This window comes from Odontesthes bonariensis, chromosome 15 (genome assembly GCF_027942865.1).
Source record: "Odontesthes bonariensis isolate fOdoBon6 chromosome 15, fOdoBon6.hap1, whole genome shotgun sequence".
NCBI classification, from domain to species: Eukaryota; Metazoa; Chordata; class Actinopteri; order Atheriniformes; family Atherinopsidae; genus Odontesthes; species Odontesthes bonariensis.
The window spans coordinates 102,045-123,287 of NC_134520.1; the positions used below are offsets into that span (position 1 = coordinate 102,045).

The 21,243-nt window shown below is 40.1% G+C and overlaps 1 protein-coding gene across 1 annotated transcript; it reads left to right on the forward strand.

Moving 5' to 3' along the window:
• The first annotated feature begins 1,976 nt into the window (after nt 1–1,976).
• Nucleotides 1,977–20,890, forward strand: rad54l (RAD54 like). The gene is made up of 18 exons (XM_075486172.1): nt 1,977–2,310; nt 2,400–2,480; nt 2,828–2,935; nt 3,039–3,099; nt 3,175–3,310; nt 3,578–3,647; nt 3,969–4,257; nt 6,609–6,733; nt 6,817–6,967; nt 7,057–7,183; nt 10,404–10,478; nt 10,798–10,928; nt 13,387–13,497; nt 14,690–14,813; nt 14,910–14,988; nt 15,071–15,250; nt 15,483–15,646; nt 20,589–20,890. Exons 1-18 carry the CDS (start codon nt 2,308–2,310, stop codon nt 20,788–20,790), a joined length of 2,217 nt encoding a protein of 738 aa, XP_075342287.1. The 5' UTR covers nt 1,977–2,307; the 3' UTR covers nt 20,791–20,890.
• The last annotated feature ends 353 nt before the right edge of the window (nt 20,891–21,243 follow it).

Consider the following 21,243-nt stretch of genomic DNA (forward strand, 5'->3'; position numbering starts at 1 on the left):
CTATAATCTATGTTCCTAGTCTGTACGTTTACACTCTGCTCATACAAACGAAATGTATGTCAGATAGGTCTGGTACAGTAGATACACGCCTGAAACAACACTCACACACACACACATTGTTTATCACATCCAAAGAACATGACAAAGACGGTGGATGGCCTGCTCATATAACTAGCAAATGTCCAATTATACTTTGTCGAGTGTAAGTACAACCTCTGTGAGATAAAGGTGGACATAAATATGAAAGGTTTCCGGATATCGGGGCTCTCTGATGGAGGCCCTGCGAGGGCTCTGTCTCTCCGAGTTCAGCACGGCTAAACTTCACATGTGACCTCGAATAAATACTTTGTTTAACTTAAGATTTCTCCAGCTTGTTCTTGGACTTCCAATAAAAGAATCGGGCTAACAATAGAAATATAGGGGGTTGGTACAGGTAGATTTGTTATCGAAGCTGGTGCTCCCGAGTATGCCATGTTGTGTAGCTCTCCTCTTTTATTTTGTTAATGTCTTTATTGTTTTTTCATGTGCGGGGCACTAGCACACACATCAAGTATGATCGAGAGTCTTTGTTACCCTAGACATTTACAAAGTTGCTCTTTGTAAGACAACGGAGCCACATAGGATGTTTTAATATGAATGTCCTCCACTCCTTCCCACAGTGTGTGCTAGCAGGCCAGGCTGTGGCAGGGGGTCTTATTTATTTGGATGGGTTAGTGAATACTTTTGGCAATATAGTGTATATATACTTATACAAAGTATATTGTTTTATCTCATTCTACTATGTTCATCCTATTTTACTATTGTTTGTTGTTGTACCAGAGTTTCTTTCCTCATTTGCTTTTCAAGAATCACTGTGAACAATGCACAAGAATTCCAATGCGCTAGTACCTGTGCAAATGGCAAATAAACTCTATTCTATTCTAACCTGTTTGACCTGCTTCCCTCTGGCAGACGCTACAGGTGCACCAGAGCCAAGACAAACAGACTCAAGAACAGTTTCTTTCCAAAAGCCATCACCATCCTGAATGCACACATGCACCAGCGCTCCCAACATGTGTTATGGTAAATTTGATGTCTGCTAACCACTTGTCTTTTAAAAGACACCTTGTTGTAGACCCAATGTCTGCAGACCATGTGTCTGTTGATTAACACATTGACAATAATCATTCAAATGACCATTGTCTCCGGATTCTGCATCTCCCCAAAGTGCGAGACTTTCCCCCAGGGGGTGTGGCAAGGAGACAGTTGGAGAATACACACGGTGTGTTCTTTCAGGTGTCACCTGAAAGAACCAAACCCTCCTCTTTCTGTATAAATGCTTCTGATTTCCTTTGTTCTGGGTCTCTTGTCACGAACGCTGACTGGTGAGGACTGACCTCTTTTGCAGAAGAAAATAAACACGTGGCCGGCCGGCACAAACATTGAAAGTCTCTATTTCACTTCTCATCAGATGTAATAGGAAGGTAAGCAAAATCTTAATAGGGAGTTAAGACAATAATTCCACAACACATGCAAAACCTCATGTGCAATAACCCCACCCTCACAGAACCCCCTGTGCAATAATCTTTTGTGCAATAATGTGTAAGGATGTAAGAAAGTATTTTTCCATTTGTATTTCATTTTGTATTTTTGCACTTGTATTTACATTGTGGTTTTATTTCCTATTTATATTAGGACCAGCATCTCGTGGAGCCCCCGGTAATTTCGTTATGTACAGTTTGTCTGTTGCACAATGACAATAAAGCTTTCTAATTCTAAGCTTTCTAATAATCTATCAACAAGGAGTGTGCATCGTTATTGGTGCTGATGTCAGAGGAGGACTATCGTGCATTTCTCAGTTCTAAATTATAATGTGAAGTTGACAGCCATCTGTTCAGTGCCATCAGACTGCCGACTCTTTCAATAGTTCTTCTGGGTGATGGACGGGGGACACTCAGCCATCACAGAACAAACTGTCACTGGAGGTTGAGGGAAACTAAACTTGATTTATTAAAAACGTTCAACACTGGAAGTGCTGGTGTTTGGAACCAGAGCGGTGCAGGAGTATATTGACCTTTCGCGCTTGCCATAGTGTTCTGTGTAACATTTAGCGCGAATTCATCTACCGGATGAACAGAAACTGAGAGGGGGCTGGATTCAGTCGTACAGGTATATTATATCGCTAAAATGAATTCTCCTTGAAAGTTGGTTTAGTTATAGTCGGTGTTTGTAAGTTAACAAAGAACAGCTGAGCTGTTAAACTGCTGAAAACATTAGCAACACAGACATGCCGGGTGTCTCATAACAACCTGCTGGAAAACAAGAAAAATGGTAAGAATGCACGAATTGCTCGTCGTCATGGCTGTAAACGGATGCTGACTGACTACTTTATCGTTTGCTAACATGAAAACACGCCACAGAGAAAGAGTCTGGCTCCCAGTCAGGTTGCCAAACGAAAGGAAGCAGATTCATGTGAAGATGAAGACTGGATTTGTGAAACTGTGAGTACATTAGTTTGACCTTTGATTACGTATACACTGACCTTTTCAATCTTTTAAACTGTAAGTAACCATGTTTTAATCGGGTTAGTTTGAGTTAGTTAATAATGCTTATTTCCAGAAGAGTATTAACTGATAAAAGTGCAGCTTTGAGGCATTTAACCTCTGAGTCATGGCAGTTTGCGCTGTTTAACCCAAACCTTCACACAGTACTTATTTATGGACAAGCTTGTTGCAGACAACCTAAAGTTTTGTATGATATGAAGCTGTTGTGAAGTAGCATAACTAAGTGACAGTGATAATGAGTGAGTATTGGTGTTTGGCGTGATTGCAATGATGGTTTTTCAAAGGAAAAAAGAAGAAAAGGGGAAAAGATGATGGAAAGCCCCATTTCTGCCTTCAGAAAGCCTCTAACCCAGCTGAACAGTCAGCCTGCTTGTATGCAAGGTGACCAACATGTAAGCATTCTGTGTTAAATTAACAGCATATGCTATTCTCTATGACTACAGTGATGATTGCAATTGACATGACTGGCTTGCTTGCTGAAACTCTCTTCCACAGGAGGCATTTATCCGAAGTATTCTCTCCAAGCCTTTTAAAATTCCTATTGCAAATTATGCTGGTAAGTTTCTCGTCACTATGGCTTCTCTATCATACCAAGCAACAGGTAAAAACGTACTTGTCTGATCTCTCACAGGCTCACTGGGAATCAGAGCACTTGGTCTAAAGCGTGCAGGAGTGAGGAAAGCCCTTCATGATCCCTTTGCAGAGGATGCTTTGGTGCTTTATGAGCCTCCAACTCTCAGTGCTCATGACCTGATCAAAGCTGAAAAGTAGGTTCAAATATATATATATATGGAATTCTCTCCTCAACATGAGTTGCAAAACAAAAAATGACTTCTCATGAACAGCTGTAGTAGAATTTAAAAAAAATCTGTAAATTGGTGGTATTGTCAATTAAATGCCCCCCACTGGTTACTACTGATACTATGTGTGGAAATTCAGACAAACTGTTCTTCTTGTGGCTCTGCTGCCAGAGTACTGGAAGTGTTTGTGGTTCAAATGAAAGATGTGAAGGTACCTTTCTTTTCTTTGTCTAGAGAAAAGCTACCTGTCCATGTTGTTGTGGATCCGGTTTTAGGAAAAGTGCTTAGACCCCATCAGAGAGAGGTATCTCCAAGCTTTTTTTTCTGAACTGTACTAACTAAATTATGTTTTATTGACAATTATTCATTTAGAATTTATCATAAGAGAAGCATTCAATTGTAGTTTAATGAAGAAGCTTTCCAATATTTTTTAGATTGAGAGCTGCATTCTTTATAGTAGAGGACAAAACAAACCAGTTTTCTTTTATGTTTTCTTCTTTGAAATGTTAAGAGGAGTAATTTGATGATCAAATTCAAATCAATCAACTTTCTAGAAAAAGGATCTTTGAATTAGATTTTTTTTCTTGTAGTTTAAACTTCTACATTTTTTTTCAAAATTCCTAAGGGGGTAAAGTTCCTGTGGGAGTGTGTAACAGGCAGGCGCATTCCAGGATCTTACGGCTGCATCATGGCGGATGAGATGGGTCTGGGAAAGACTTTGCAGTGCATCACCCTTATATGGACCCTGCTACGTCAAAGTCCTGATGCAAAGCCGGAGATAGACAAAGCCATTGTGGTTTCACCTTCTAGTCTGGTTCGCAACTGGTATAATGAAGTGGGCAAGTGGTTGGGAGGACGCATTTCACCAGTGGCCATCGATGGAGGCTCAAAGGATGAGATCGATAAGCAACTAGGTATTTTAGTTCTCCTCTCCGTCTGTTTTTCAATGACATTTCCATAAACTGAAGTGTTGGTCACACTATAACCACTTTGTTGCACAATAGTTAATGAAAATAATCATTTCAAAACACTCAGTGAAATCAAAACATCCAAAAATAAAAATATGATAAATCACATTCCAACATACTGTATGAAGAGGGAGTGATCAAAGTTAAAATGATCTCACCTCTTTATAAAATGTTGAGAGTAATTTTAATTGATGTGTTTATGATTATGGTTATAGCAAATGTGGATGCTGCCTATTTAAAGGCAATAGATCTTGCTCAATTCCTTGAAAGTAGAAAAAGGAAATGAGAGCCTATGTTTCACGAGATGTTTGAAAAGCAGGAAATGTTGGATCCATTTTGGTGATAGTTCTTTTGTGTCTCATTATCCCCTTGTTGAGCAGTCTTATTCAGTCACATGTCATTTCAGCAGTAAATGACACTACTGGTAGAACATCTGGGAATCCTCATAAAGAAATTAACACAAATAAATCAAAACACAGGAAAGTTAGAATGGCTACAGCACATTTATGCATTAAAGATTGTCTGAATTTCTTTAGCATTATTGTTAACACAGTCAGTACATCCTGATTTACCTCATAACCTTTGTAGACGTGGAACAGTGAACCTTTTTTCTGTGGTCTTGGATGGAAATGCTTTTTATAAGCAGTGTTCATATGAGTGGTCCAATTAAAAAAACTATTTAACATCAGTAGCTCACAGAACTATTAGGAATCTTCATGAACCATGGTAGACTTACAGTTTAGCTACCAACTGAAAATGACAATAATTCATGAAATTGGAACACTGATTTATTTATTTTCCTTGTAACTAACTTGGTTTCTAACTACTCTGTTCATCAATATCAAAAGTTGCTTGTTTTCATTACTAAAATTTGGAGTTGTAGTACAGGTTCAGTTGAAAGGAGAAGAAAAGAAAGGTTACTCATCTTTGGAGTGTACTTAATCGAAATCTACAGTGTAGTCAAGCAGCCCCCAGAAACTGCTTCGCAAGTTCCAGAAGTCTGAACTGGAGGCTAAAAGAGTTAAAATAGGGTGATACTGTTAACAAAAAACAAAGAAGTTACTTTGCACATCTTAATGGTTGTGTAGGAGAAGGAGAAGTAGCTCAGCAGAACATTTTGTTGAAAACTTTGATCTTTTTTGGATTCTGTCCCATTGATGCATTTTCCTTTCTTATTCCATCCTTATTTATATAACCACATCTGTTAATTTTGTAGAAAAGATGTCTGAATGGTACTTAAAGCCATTTCTTATGAAGGATGGCTATTGATCTGCATGCATTGTGGCTCTGAGGAAGGTCCAGTGGCAAAACATCGTAAGCTTTTTTTGTTTATTGTTTTTTAATCCCCAACTAAGACAGTGTGTTGGAGTTCATTATGCTCTCTCAGATACCGTGACTCCTCAGTGATAATGTATCTGTTTTCTGCTGGACTGTTCACGCAAACTATTTAGGCAGATTTCAAATGTGTCAGAAAATAACAAAGACCTTTTATACTCCCTTTTAGATTCCATTAGGAATTTCTAATGATATCGCAGTGGTTTGCAAAATGTTTCACCTCTCCCCTAAGTATTTTTACCATTCTTTTACTCACAGCCTGGTAAAACATCCCCACAGCACGATGCTGTCACCACCATGCTCCACTGTGAGGATGCTGTTCTTGGGCTGTTAAGATTTGCAGCATAGCATTTTTCTTGATGGCCAAAAAGTTCAGTTTCAGCCAATTTGTAGCCTAGCTCTGTGGAGTGTATAACTTATAGTGGTCCTACGGACAGATACACTGGTGTCCTCTGTGGAGCTCTGTCTCCGGCTCCTTCAGGGTGACCTTTGGTCTCTTTGTTGCCCCTCCGATTAATGCCCTCTTTACCCAGTCTGTGAGTTTTGGTGGATAGCCCTCTCTACACAGGTTTGTTGTGGTGTCACATTCTTTCCATTTTTTGATGATGGATTTAATGGTGGTCTGTGGGATTATCAGATTGTCGGATATTTCTCTTTATCTTTGTCCCTGAGGTGTTTGGAGAGCTCCTTGGTCTTCATGGTGCCTCTTGATTAATGGTATTTCAAACTCTAGAACCTCCATGTAAATTGCAGTTTGTAATGAAAAAAAAAATGGAAAAACACCAAAGGGAATGGATACTTTTATAAGCCACTGTTAATGTCAGACTAATATCAGACATGACTAGAATTGATAGACACTACTGGCTTAATTTGTGTTGATTTGTTTTTTTCCTGAATATTAATCTTTATTTAAAACTTACTTGGGTAAGACATTGAAATGATTGATTTATTATGATTTCTAGAGAACTTCATCTCTCAGCATGGTTTAAGAGTTCCAACCCCAATCCTGATCATTTCATACGAGACATTTCGACTGCATGCTGATATTCTGCACAAAGGCAAAGTTGGACTTGTTATCTGTGACGAGGTATTTCAACCTATTCACTAAAATTCAGACATGCACAGGACTTTTTGAAGTATGTATGTTGCATTAATAACTGTGTGCTGCAGGGCCATAGGTTGAAGAACTCTGACAACCAGACATACCAGGCTTTGAATGCCATGAGTGCCCAGAGGAGAGTGCTGATATCAGGCACTCCTGTCCAGAATGACCTGCTGGAGTATTTCAGCCTGGTCCACTTTGTTAATACTGGAATCCTTGGTAATCAGCACCACTTACAGAACATTTAAGAACAGAATGTGGCCGTTTTTCTGATATCCGTTGTTTGTCATTTTTTAACCCGATACCAGGTACAGTCCAAGAATTTAAAAAGCGATTTGAGCTTCCAATCCTTAAAGGGAGGGATGCAGATGCCCGTGATAAAGACAGACAGACTGGAGAAGAAAAACTCAAGGAGCTGATCAGCATTGTCAACCGGTAAGCTCAGAGAACAAATAGTGTTTTATTTCATTTCAGTTCAGGTTTGCTATACTTAGAAGTAAAACAAAAGCAATCTCAGAGCACTTAACACAGCGTAAACATTCATGTTGGTCTTTGTTACTTTATTTTTATTTTTTGTCGTTTTGCTGTGATATAGTTTTCTTATTTTGAACATGGAGCCTCCGTATACATAATCATGCATTTTGTTTGACTCAATAGCTGATTTACTTTACTTACTGTTAATAGTAAGTATATATAAATTAATATAATATGAATGTATCAATATAGCTCGAAGCATATTTCATAGTGTGTTGAACAAGTTTAGTCTTTTCCCACATTGTTTTGGTCTTTTTTGTGAAGTCTTTGTGCAGGTCATAATAAATAAATGATACACTACTCACAAAAAGTTATGGATATTCGGCTTCCGGGTGAAATTTCAGGATGAACCTAAAATGCATTATAACCTTTACAGGTGAACTTAATGTGACCTTCTGTAAACTTTTGAATGTAGATGTCCAACTGTTCTCTAACAATGAGAAACAGCTGTTTGATCCATGAATGGACCAATACATTTCCTGGTTCAATTAAATTTGGTATTCAAACGGTCCTCCTCATCATGCTGTTCACATTTTGACATCATGAGACCAAGACGACACCTAACAATTGATCAACAGTACCTCGCTGTGAGGCTTTAAACAGGATGTTCTCAGAAGGATGTGGCCACTGTGCTTAGAGCGTCACAGAGTGTCAGCAGGTTGCAACAGAGAGACTGGAAGAGTCACAGAAAGGCATAGAAGTGGACGTCCTTTGGCCACATCCCACAGTGATGACCGCTTCATTGTGAACAGTGCCCTGAGGACCCAGATGATGAATGCCACTCAACTCCAGGCACATTTAAGGGAGGTGAGGGGCACCCCAGTGTCACGTCAGATCATTTGAAATCATTTACATCAGCGTGGTCTGCGTGTTAGACGACCTGCAAGAGTACCTGACCACACCACCAGGGACAGGTGTCATCGTCTTGCATGGGCCAGGGAGCATTTACACTGGACGAGGGACCAGTGGGACTCAGTGTTGTTCTCTGATGAAAGTCGATTCACGTTGAGCAGAAATTATGGCCGCCAGTGATGTTGGAGACGTCAAGGAGAGCACTGTGCATCAGCCACTGTTATCACCAGATGAGCCTTTGGTGGTGGTGGTGTTACAGTGTGGGCACGTGTGTCTAGTCAGTACAGAACTGCACGCACGTTGTGAATGGTACAGTGACAAGCCCATACTACCTGAGTAACATCATTAATCCAGTCATTGTGCCCCTGCATGAACCCTAATTTCATCTTCATGGACGACAATGCTCGAGCTCATCGAGGTCACATCATTAGGGAAAGGCTGCTGGAGACTGGGGTACCTCAAATGGAGTGGCCTGCACTTTCTCCAGACCTGAATCCCAAAGAAAACCTCTGGGATCAGCTGAGTCTCTGTGTAGAGGCTCATAACTCCAGAACCTTAATGACCTGAGGACCGCCCTTCAAGAAGAATGGGATACATTACATTACATTACATTACGGTCATTTTGCAACCGCTTTTATCCAAAGCGACTTACAATAAGTGTGTTCCACATCGGTATGCAAAAGAACTTCAGGTCACAAGAAATCATAAGTGCATTTCCTTCCAAAACCAAACAGCTAAGAGCATAACTAGTGCTAGAGTAAGTGCGATAAGTCAGGTACCTAGACAGATGGGAAGACAGTTTAGAAAACAAAGACAATTTAGGAAACAAATAAGTGCGTAAGGAACTAGGACAGAGCAGGTGATGTCCTAAGAGGGCGGATCAGGGTAGTGTTTCCTGAAGAGATGGGTTTTCAGCCTGCGGCGAAAGATCAGCTGTCCTGACATCAGTCTGGAGATCGTTCCACCATCGGGGTGCCGGAACAGAGAAGCTGCCGTGCCATGCCTCAGCAGACAATAAGTCGACTTGTGAACAGCGTGAGACGTCGTTGTCAAGCTGTAATTGATGCTCAAGGGTACATATCAAGTTATTGAGACATTGACATTTTTTGTTGTGGTATACCCACAACTGTTGTTGGCTTTTGTTTCAATAATTTATTTGAGTTGAGGAAATCACCAGGGCATGCTTCTGCTTAAATTCCTTACTTTGATGATATAATATCACTGTAGAGTGAACTTGTTACATTTTCAATAAATTTCACCCAAAAGCCGAATATCCCTAACTTTTTGTGAGTAGTGTATTTCTCAAAGTTAGTCAAATGATAGTACATTTAAGAACAGAAGATACTTGGTTGGAGTGATTATAAAATAAACACAGGCACTACTCAAAAAAAGTCATAGAGGGGGCTCCTTAATGCCAAATTTCTGCCCAGCCCAATTGTGTGTTGGGACTATTTCTTTGGATTTTTCTCTTATTGAAATGTTGGCATTTTACATACACATGAATATTAATTGTATATAGATATCCCTATTGCATGTATTTCTGCCTTTATAGTTACTCTGGTATATAACATTACTTCGGTATAAGGCCTTCAGTTTGCAAGCCATCGTTTTGATTTTCCTTTTACACTAGCATTGTATTATTTTTCAGATGTATAAACCACTTTTTAAGAACAAAGTCTATATTTTACAGTAAAAGTAGGTTTACACTCAAATGGTTCTTATGTTATATTTATAGTTTCTTCATAGACTGAGATATAAACGTTTAATGGATATTTTAAGTTTTTCAGAAAGTCTTCAGGTTATAAGATGAAGTTTTCACATGCTGCTCAGGTTTTAGAATTTTTTTGTTTAAATTAACAATTAATTCTGAATGAATCAGTATAGTAAGTAGATTGACTTGTGAATAAGAATCTACTTACTTTGTCTTCAGATGAAATACCTTTCTCTACCACTTGCTAGAACAGGACACTGTTTTGTGGAAATGATGTAGTAGTAGACCTACCATAACCATAACCATCACTGGTTTTAGTATGTAATGTGAAAAAAAGTATATGTTATGCCTTTTTTTTTTTTTAATCCTTTTACCATAAAGCTTCACCCCAACTAATTATAAAACTGATTCTGAATATTATAAGGAAACATTTTTCCTTTGCTTTTTTCACAGTGCCAACATTAAAGGATTAACTGTTTTTAAATGTTCTTAAGCTAAACATTTTATCAGTGTTCATATTCACATCAAAGTTATGCTGAACATGTTGTGCATCAACAGGTGTTTGATAAGGAGGACATCTGACATCCTGTCAAAGTATCTTCCTGTGAAAATTGAGCAGGTTGTGTGTTGCAGGTAGGCTGACTCACTTGGTTTCTGGTTTAATGTCTTGATCAATAAGAGGAATATAGGTCTCCTATCTTTCCACATATAGAACCTAAAATCATTTCTTCCAGCATTTGTGTGGATCAAGGAAATATTGTTAGTGGCTAGACTTCATAGAAGAGATGTAGGGAGTTTGAATGCTGCAACAATAGAGCTTTATAAATAAATACCTTAAGATGGATGTTACATTGACTGCAGGGAAGTTCTTGTTTCTATAGAATTATTTCTTTGATAATATCTGACGAAGGATAGGAGCATAATGAATGTGTCTGTGATCAATTCCCTGCAGGCTGACTCCTCTGCAAACAGAACTCTATAAATGCTTTCTGAGGCAGGCCAAACCCATTGAGACCTTACAAGAGGGCAAAATAAGCATTTCTTCCCTCTCTTCCATCACATCACTCAAGAAGCTGTGCAATCGTAAGTGTTTCAATAGTTGCTTTATACATTGTATCGGTAAACAATAAAGCAATCTTCAGATGGACTGTCCTCTTAATCAGAGTTCTCTCGAATGTGAGCAAAATGTCAAATATTGGCCATGGAAATAAAGATTCAGGTTGTCTTACTATGGCCCTGTTTCCAACAAGATCGGGCTGCTCTCAAACATGCTTTGAATGTACAGTAATGTGAAACAGAAAGTTCACCTTTTTTCAATTCTAAGGTTTTATGTATGAAGATTTATAAAAACATTTAAAAAAACAATTCATCTGGTCCTTACACATGACATATTAAAGTGTGTCATTATTTACTGAACAAAAGCAGCATGTGAAAAACTTTTATGTTGGTGCAGACAGACCAGCTGCAGCACAGTGCATCCATTTCTGCATAGTTTCTGCAAGTTTTTGGTCAAGTCATCAAATTATTATATATTGGGCCACAGTGATGGCATCCATGAGATAGACAGCTCCTCTCGTTGCAGTAATTTAACTGATAAACTGCATGACCGCTTTATGCTGATTCTACATCTTGCCTTCATCATTAATTCAGGACTGTCGTGTCACAGGTCTGAGGGCTTGTTTCTTTTTAAAAAAGAATCTGCAGTTCAAAGTGAAAATGACCAGCTGTTTACTGAAAGTGGTTACATGTCTTTTCAAGCCGGGGCCGATGCGCCTTTGTTGCTCATCGTATCATGTGTTGAAGTACAGAGGGAGAACTGGGGGTTGAAGTCGAGTTGGTGAAAGATGTAGTAGCCATCCTGCCTCGTGTGGGCTTTAACATATCACGGCGGCATTGCAGAAGTCGCTACTCTAACCAGTGGCACTTGCGTCTCAACTCAACTCAACTTTATTTATAAAGCCCTTTAAAACAGCCGTGGCTGAAACAAAGTGCTGTACAGGAATAACAACACGAAATATAGGGCATAAAACAAAAGAACGTCATTCAGCTTATTCCACTATGCCAGCTTGAACTGTGTAAGGACGCAGCAGCGCTGGGCTGAGCCTCCTCGGTTTGGCATGTGTGAATTATGAGAGGGAAAAGCGGCTAGTTACCACTGGGAGCATTTTTCCACCTATAGGATGCCAAAAAATCTGTGAAAGAGGCCAAGATGATACAGATTATCAGGTTAAAGAGAATATTTTTACTTACAAAACACTAGTCATAAACCACAAATTTGAAATAATCTATTAAATTAATTTTCATATAAATGTGCCTTCACGGATGTGCAAGTTAGTGATGTCATGTGCACCTGCCTACATTATGGATTCTGGCCTCTGAGCTTTGCGCTGATTGCAAGTTGGAAGATCCTTCCATCTTTATTTCTCAGTTATTATTGTGTTTTTTAATGGTGAATTTTTAACTTTCATATTTGGATCAAATAACATACTTTGTTATTGACATTGGTTTTTAGAAGTGTTCCTAAAGCCATACAGAAAAAGCATGTCTTCTGGTAATGCAATTTCAACTGTAAGTCCGGAGACCACTCCTTGTTGCTTTTTGTTGTCTTTATTGTGAATATAGAGATTACTGTGGACATTCAGAATTTTTTCACATATCACATACTTTCGATGATGACATTACAAGAGTCTTTGCAGTTTTCCATTTAAAAATTGAAGTCTTCAACTACTGAAAGTGTGTTCACGAGCTCTATCAAAGTTGTGAACCCCTCTCCATCTTTACTTTAAAATATAATTGTGTTATTGACCAGTTGTAAATCAACATTTATGAGATGTTCCTGTGGTTGTTAAACTTATAAAACCATTCCAGAGTTTTGTGCCCCTGTCCTGTCCTTTTAGGGCTGACATCATAGTTAACCTTGTAGCACCCAAGCATATGAATAATCGTTGAAAAAAAATCATTTTGGCTCTTCTTGCATCTTTTTGGGTGGGAATAAACCAATATTTTTGGAATTTTTGGAATTAGGCTATTTTTGATCATTTTAGGCAATGTTGCATATTTGCAACTGTGGGCTTTCCTGATTAATTTTGTAATGATAGAATTTGGAGACCTGACCTCCCATTACCGCTGTGAAAGGTGGACAAAGCAGAGCACACCAAACGAGACCAGAACCAACTAGAACAGACCACCGCAAAGCAGAGTGTAATTCACTGACCCAAGAAAATGATGCTGTGACAACTGTCGGCACATAAAATGTAATGTAAAAAAATATTACACATGAATGTAAATTTAAAAAATCAAATAATTTAATGCAAATAAAAATATAAATAAAAATATAATGTAAATAAATAAAAAGCTTGTTGCATATCTGCAACTGTGGGTGCTACAAGGTTAAGTCAGAACGAGCCTATTTACACTTTAAGTCGTGTCCTAAATTACTTTAAAATGAATATGTAGTTGCTGTTTATTCCAGCCATGTAGTGTTACATATAACTCTTTAGAACTGCGAATGGTAGAAATATTAATCTGAACTTGATTGCAGACCCAGCTCTCATCCATGGTAAGTGTATGGATGGTGAAGAGGGCTTTGAGGGGGCACTGGATCTCTTTCCTTCTGGCTACTGCACAAAATCTTTGGAACCTCAACTTTCTGGTAAGAGCTCTGATTAGAAAGAATTTAAGTGCAGCTCTGAAACGTTTGGTTTAGTTCCAAAGTAAAAAGAAAAAAGGGGCTTGTTCATGTGTTGAAGTGTCATTGGGCCGCATGTATATGTGCATTGGTTTGTGACGGTAGAGAAGAAAAAAAAAGTTGCGTACGGTATAAAGAGTACATTTCCAAGTACTGTGTGAATCTGTGCGAACATGTGAATGAGTAATGCATTTAAGACTTTTAGAATTTTAGAATTAACGCATTTAAAGCCCTTTTTAGAACCCGGACAGGGTTAAAAAGTGAAGACCATTTATTATTACACCTTTGACTTCTCATAGCCATAGTTGTGTTACATCAAAACAACACTCAAAACTCTAAATGAAATTCTCACATCTTAAGGAAATAAGCTTTTGCTGTTTTGAAAACCAGCATACTAACAAAATAAGCCAACTTAGTTTAACAGGCTATTTTAACGTTTCTGATTAACTTATATTTCGAGACCATTCAAACAGTGGTTTTGTGTTATGAACCGTACTAATCATCCATCCACCCACCAACCCATCCATCATCTTCCATTTATACAAGGTCAGGTCACAGAGGCAACAGGTGCAAGAGGGAAACCCAGACATTCCTCTCCCCAGCAACACTCTCCAGCTCCTCCTGGGGGGCCAGAAGGGATATATATAATCTCTCCAGTTTATGCTGGGTCTGCCCCAGGGTCTCGCCCTTGTTGGACGTGCCCGAAAGACCTCCAAAGGCAACCGGGAGGCTCAAAGAAACTGAATAAACTGATAAACTGCTCTGGAGCCCCTGGGGCTGATTGTTAAAAGAAGAATGCTGCACAAGTTAATGAATATAAAGAACAAAACTGACCATCCTCTACATAACATCATATTGAAACAGCATGAGTGTGATTAGTTTGAGGCTTTCTCAGCTCTGTTGGAACACAGGAAGATCCAGGATGTACTTTCTGCAAGAAGCATTAACTGTTCATTATGATAGCTTATAATGATTGCTTAATTAGCAATTTTTTAAATTAAAATGCTTTAACCTTGTGTTACTTTGTAATGTATCAGCTGTTTTACCATTCCTTGAGGAAACTGGCTTGGAACAGTCATAGGAGCAGACCTGGCAAATTTTTAGTTTGGATGCTGCCTTAGTTTGGTCTTTCTTTTCATCATCTCCTCTGTTCTAGGGAAAATGCTGGTTCTTGACTACATTCTAGCAATGACAAGAACTACAACTAATGACAAGGTGGTGCTTGTGTCCAACTATACTCAAACCCTGGACCTCTTTGAAAAGCTTTGCAGATCGAGAAGGTACTTATGAGGAACACATTTTTGACAATTGTGTCTGATTTGAATTATAAGTTATAAGTTCATGCGAGCAGTATTCTTCTTCTTGGTCTTTTTCAGATACCTTTACGTTAGATTGGATGGCACAATGTCCATTAAGAAAAGAGCCAAAATTGTGGAGAGATTCAATTGTCCATCTGTGAGTTTAAAACAGTTTTAAGCAAGTGCTTTTCAAAGAACATATTTTCAACAAACAGAATCAGACGCCACCCTTTTCTTAGAACCCAGACTTCATCTTCATGCTGAGCAGCAAGGCTGGTGGATGTGGCCTCAATCTGATTGGTGCTAATCGCTTGGTGATGTTTGATCCTGACTGGAACCCTGCCAATGATGAGCAGGCAATGGCTCGGGTTTGGAGAGATGGCCAGAAGAAGACTTGCTACATCTACAGATTGCTCTCTGTCAGTTAAACACACCAAAAAAATTCAGACAGAAAACAGAGCACATATCACAGCCAATTTTTTTTGTCTGTATTTCTCACAGTGATAATTTCATCCAGAAAAATAACTTATCTTGCTGTACACACTGATAAACTATACAACTGAATTAATGACCTCACAGGAGTTTGGTGCTGAAAGGTGCAGTCAGTCTGCGGAGGTTCCACATTAATATGAGTGTTTTTTTTTTGGACAGACGGGGACTATTGAAGAGAAGATCCTCCAGAGACAGGCCCATAAGAAAGCCCTGAGCAGCTGTGTGGTGGATGAGGAGCAGGATGTGGAGCGTCACTTCTCTCTGGGTGAACTCAGAGAACTCTTCACTCTCAATGAGGAGACAACCAGCGACACACATGACAAGTAGATAACTTTTCTAACAAGCTGTTTATGCTGCTCACTTTGCAGATTATATGGTGAACTGAATGAACTCACATTAAGATAGTACCATAAAGTTAGTGCAAAAAAATCCTGAATCCTATTTTTGGGGGCGGCTGTAGCTCAGGAGGAAGAGCAGTCGCCCACCAATCGGAAGGTCAGTGGTTCGACTCCGGCTTCCTTGGGCTACATGTCAAAGTGTCCTTGGGCAAGACACTGAACCCCACGTTCCCTACCGATAAATCCGTCGGTGTATGAATGTGTGTGTGAATGATTACATGAGTACAGTCCATTTACCATTTTTTGCACTACACACACCATTTAAAGGTGATATATTATGCCCAGAAAAACATCCATCCATTTTCTATACCGCTGAATCCGTCAGTCGGGTCGCGGGGGGGCTGGAGCCTATCCCAGCGGTCAATGGGCGAGAGGCAGGGTACACCCTGGACAGGCCGCCAGTCCATCACAGGGACACACAAAGACAAACGAGACAAACAACCATACACACTCACATTCCCCAGAAAAACAAAGAAAGAATAAAAACTTTTCAAATTCAAATTGTCCAGCAGCTCACAAATATGCATATTCAGCACCCTACAATAAACTGATAAGTAAATAGAGGTAAATAAGAGATATTGCAAAATGCACATTATGAGTGTGGCAAAGATGTCAGCAGTCAGAAAAAACTTTATTTATTCCCAAGGGGCATTTAGGAGGGAAAAGAGTGACGCATGCATTTAAAGAGCAAGAGAAAAAATAAAATAATATATCAAAATAATAAAAATACACACGGTGGGTGGGGCAAAGCAGCTGATTGTGTGCATTGGACGGCCTGCTGCCAGTACAGTATTAGTGGTTGCTGCTGAAAAAAAACCACCCCATACTGCCCATGCAGTCTTTTTCCCGTGGCCAGCAAAGCTTGACACAGTGTCCCAGCCAGTCAATGAATGAAATACTGGAAGAGCACATGCCTTCTTCGGACCAAGGATCTGAGAAATTTCATGGGCTGCTAAGTACCGAAAACTCTTTCCAGCGCCAAATGCCAACCAGAGCTCATCTGGCTTTAGTCACTGGGCTGCTGTCACAGCAAGAACCACAACATCAGTGTCAACCGTTTAAATCATAATTTTCTTGTGACCATTTCTTACACACATTTAACAACATAACGGCTATCAGCTTCCTCATGAGTGCATGGAGAAATTGAACACAGATCTGGCAGTGGTGAGTTGCTGAGGACTTGTTTGCCATCCTGTTCATAACCATACATACAGGGTATCAAAGAGGAAGGCAAAAAATACTGTTTTATTGCTGTCAACTCTAAGAAAGTTTTGCCAGTTCCTGGGAATAGTGGCAGCACCTACTACACGTCTCTGCACCCCTCTCCCACGTTTAGCTCTTGTTGCTGTTTTTCAAAGAGTCGGCCAAGTAACAGTCCCACACCAGATCAAGCCTGGTCACACTTTTAAGTTTTCTGGTCAGATATGGGATGAAGATGTTGTGCGCATATTCGTTGAATGTCTTTACATCTGTTGGTGTCAGCATCTGGATGGTGGCTGCCCCATCTGCAATTGTGCAGGTAATCTTTGGATTGTCAGAGTATGCACTATGAACATCTTCCAGGCATGAAAGAAGGTCACTTTTCCCACCTAGACGAAGACCACCTCTATCTGACAGTGCAGGTGGACATGGCCGGTTCAAGTGTCGAAAAAACTCATGCAGGTTTCCATCTCTGATCTGGCAAGCAATATATAACCTTGAAAACAGCTGCAGTCTTGTTTTAAGAGATTAATTGCTGCTTGTTTTTTGATACTCTACTGACAGCTGAATTGCCAAAAACAACCATCTTATTACGTGCAATCGGACTATCCACTGATTTTGTCAATAAGGCATTCTCTTGTGAAAGCTTTAAATTGATGCTCTCTTGTACCCTTCACTTTTTTGACTACCTCAACAGCGGAAGGACCAGCAATTTGTGGAGTGCAATCAGGTCCTTGTTTTCCTCTTCAAAAGGATTTCCAAGGTCTTCAAATGCACTGATCAGTGAGAAGACGTCCTTGATGAATGAGACTTGGACACTTGTTGATTGGTCATGATGACGAATGTCATCTGGTCTTCTTGATTCTTTGGAGATTGTCTCAAACTCCTGTATACGTCAGGCAACTACTGGTCCTGTCACCATCCATCGGAGCAATGCAGAGGGATTGTCTGTGAGACCCACAGCACCACCATCCCCTTTGACGAGTGCATTCATTTGCTCATGGGCCTGGTCAATGGCTATGGATGAAAACAGCCTCTTACTTTTTTGGACAGTGAAATTGCCTACATTGAATTCTTGAACAATGTCAGGATGTATCCTTAGTAGTTCAGCCATGTCTCTCAGGTGCACAGGTAGGGCTGTCGCGGTGAGGGAATTCCCACCGCGGTGACTCATAGCCACTCAACAGCGCGGTATGCGGTGATATCGCATTTTTGTTCATTAGGCTACTTTCCACGACATGCAATGTTAGATGAAAATCGAGCGCATAATCCGGCTTTTTTCCCAGCGATTCTGACATTTCACTTTGCTTTGCCTGTCATTTACTCGCTCACAGACCAACATAGCGGAGATCAAGCAGCGCATACCCCAGTTCTGTTGCCAGTGCCAGATGGCAAATATCAACATTGTTGCAGACCTGGGCACGTTTCGTTTAGTAATGACGGAGAAAAACGAAGCAGATCAGGGCAGCAGTTGAGCTCACGTGTCCGTGATACAGTTTTTTTTAACAGACTGCCGCCGACCAACCAACCCCGGCACATTTTTTAAACTTTTTTTTTTTTTTTTTTTTTTTAATAGTTTCACCTACACAGTTTTGTTGAAACGATCAGGTATTTCCCAACAGCAAATGTGCACACCAAGCTGTGGTTCTGTGGAAGCTAGTTTATTGTTGATATTAGACGTCGCATTTACAACGTTAAACATGGATAATAAGGGAAGATTCAAAGCCATAAAGTGTCCGGACTAGGCAGAGGAGTAAAGCCGAGATAAAGGTAGGCCACTGCATTTTATTTTAACTTCTATTGCTACGACACTGAGTAGGCATATTCTTGTAATATCAGCTGCTGAGGGAGAATGAGACCACAACGAGTAGTATGAAGACGTGTGTGCGTGTGTGGTGCCTATATGCAAAGATGACGACAGAAACGCGGCACCTCGCTGTGTTAATGTGTTTCTCCTGCCTTGAGGGGAATACACAATGTATCATTATTACTGTGCTGGCTTTAAAAAGTATCAGTTCTGTCAGTCGCTTTGTATCTACTGTGCAGTCTTAAAAACTCGTTCAGTTTCTCGAGTTGTTCTGCGCGTGCAAGCTTGCGTGCGGTGGGCGGTGGTGGCGGTGGCCTGGACACGCACCGCGGAGGTCCTCTCAGCACCGCGGTGATTGCATTTTGCGGTTATCGCGACAGCCCTATGCACAGGAATCCATCTGGCATAGTGAGTATGATCCATTGAATTAAACCATTTGGCTGGTTCTGTGAGGGCGTCTGTCAAGGTACATGGAGAAAGATGCCTCTCGCAGAGACCGTACAAAGACCAGTATCAGGAGCTCTAGCTCAAGTACCAAAGACCAGTACTGAAACTGTGCTATATTTTCAGCTCTCTTGCTGCACCAAACCTCAAACATAAGAGGCACCCCATCTGTCTCTGTTTGACAATAATGCACATGAGCCCGATGCTGGAAAACATTCAATGCTGTGGCTGTGATTTGATGGGCTCTCCGGGTGCGAGATGCATGTGCTGCCTTAAGGAAAGAGTCAGCTATCCCCGGAGATCTCAGGAAGCAGGATGTAAAGCAGAGTGTATTTAGCTGAAACTGAACCCCATGCTGAGTTTCACAGCAGTGGTCATCAGTGTGCCCTGGCTGTGTTTTGACATCCACTCTTTTAATAATAATAATCAATTACATTTGTAAAGCACTTTTCATTTCATACGGAATCTCAAAGTGCTATGCTGATGGTGGCAGACTACTGGATTGTAGCCACAGCTGCCCTGGGGCACACTGACGGAGGCGAGGCTGCCATGCACCGGCGCCATCGGCCCCTCCGACCACCACCAGCAGGTGGTCAACCTAACATGCATGATTTTTTGGACAGTGGGAGGAAGCCAGAGTACCCGGAGAGAACCCACGCATACACGGGGAGAACATGCAAACTCCACACAGAAAGGCCCCAGCTGGGTGTTGAACCTGGAACCTTCTTGCTGTGAGGCAACAGTGCTAACCACCACACCACCGTGCAGCCCAATTTTTATAAAATAAAGTTTTGCTTCAAGACTTCTATGAAGTTACTACACTAAAACAATCATTCAGGGTCTCACACCATGAGATAAGAAGCAAAATTAAACAAATAGATGTTGACTGTAAGCAATAATGGGGTATCTAGAGTATTCTTCAGATGAATATTTTAATCTGGTATTCTAAAAAAAACTATTCAGCATGGAGATTATGCATAGCAAGTCAATCTGCACAATTGTAGCAATTCCAATTAACCGCCATCTTGGATTTTCAATGACATAATGTATTATTCAAGTAGCAACTTCTTAATATTATGTATGGTAAACTAACTGGGGCATCAACACCACATTATACCCCATCTTATAATGAAAATTGGTTTTAAAACTGTTGTCAATGCCAGCTATTTTAAAAAATGGCCGCAATGTTGAAAATCCACGGTGGCCCAATATCTACTTCTTCTTAGAATGTCATTAGCTATACCTGTACCAAATTTCATGCTTTTATCATAAAGTGCACGATTCTTCGGCTGCTGTTGAAACAGCTTCAAATGCAACTAAAGAGCTTTTCATTCTAACCTTTAACATTATGTATTTTAGAGTCATGTATTTAGTAAGTCATATGTATTGAATCTTGTTCTCTTGTTGTGGTCTTAGGTTTCGCTGTCGTCGCTGTGTATATGGCAGAGAGGTGCGGCCACCTGCAGAAGATTCAGACTGTACCAGTGACCTTTCCCAGTGGAACCATTGCTTTGAAAAGAAGGGGCTGAAGGATCAAGTGTTAAAAGCTTCCTGGGATGCTGCTGTGTCCTTTGTCTTTTACCAGTGCTCTCACGAGGCTCAGAAAGGTGTTCTGTAGCTGGAAGAACACAATAGGATCTATCATACTACCACACCGCATGTATTGTAAATTCTGATATTTATTTTTTTCGAGTTTTTAGACTATTTTTTTCTTTAATTAAAACAGAAACATTAAAGAGACTAACAAGCTATCCAGTAACTTCTTCACATATAAATTGTACTTGCAGGAATGGGGGATTAGTTGACATTGCTATTAGATTTGCTGATAATAGGGAGCAATCTTAGGCTGCGGCTACACGAAAACGTTTTTCACTGTAAACGATACTTTTTCTTATCGTTTCGCTGTCGCGGCCACACGGAGCCGGCGTTCCCACTACCCCAAAACGATAGTTTTTGAAAACGGGTTCCAGAGTGGGAAAGTTTGAAAACGGCCTCGTTTCGTTTCCATTGTTACAGCTAAAACGTTTTTGCGTCAGTCACACGTTGACGCTGTGAGCCAATTTTAACACTT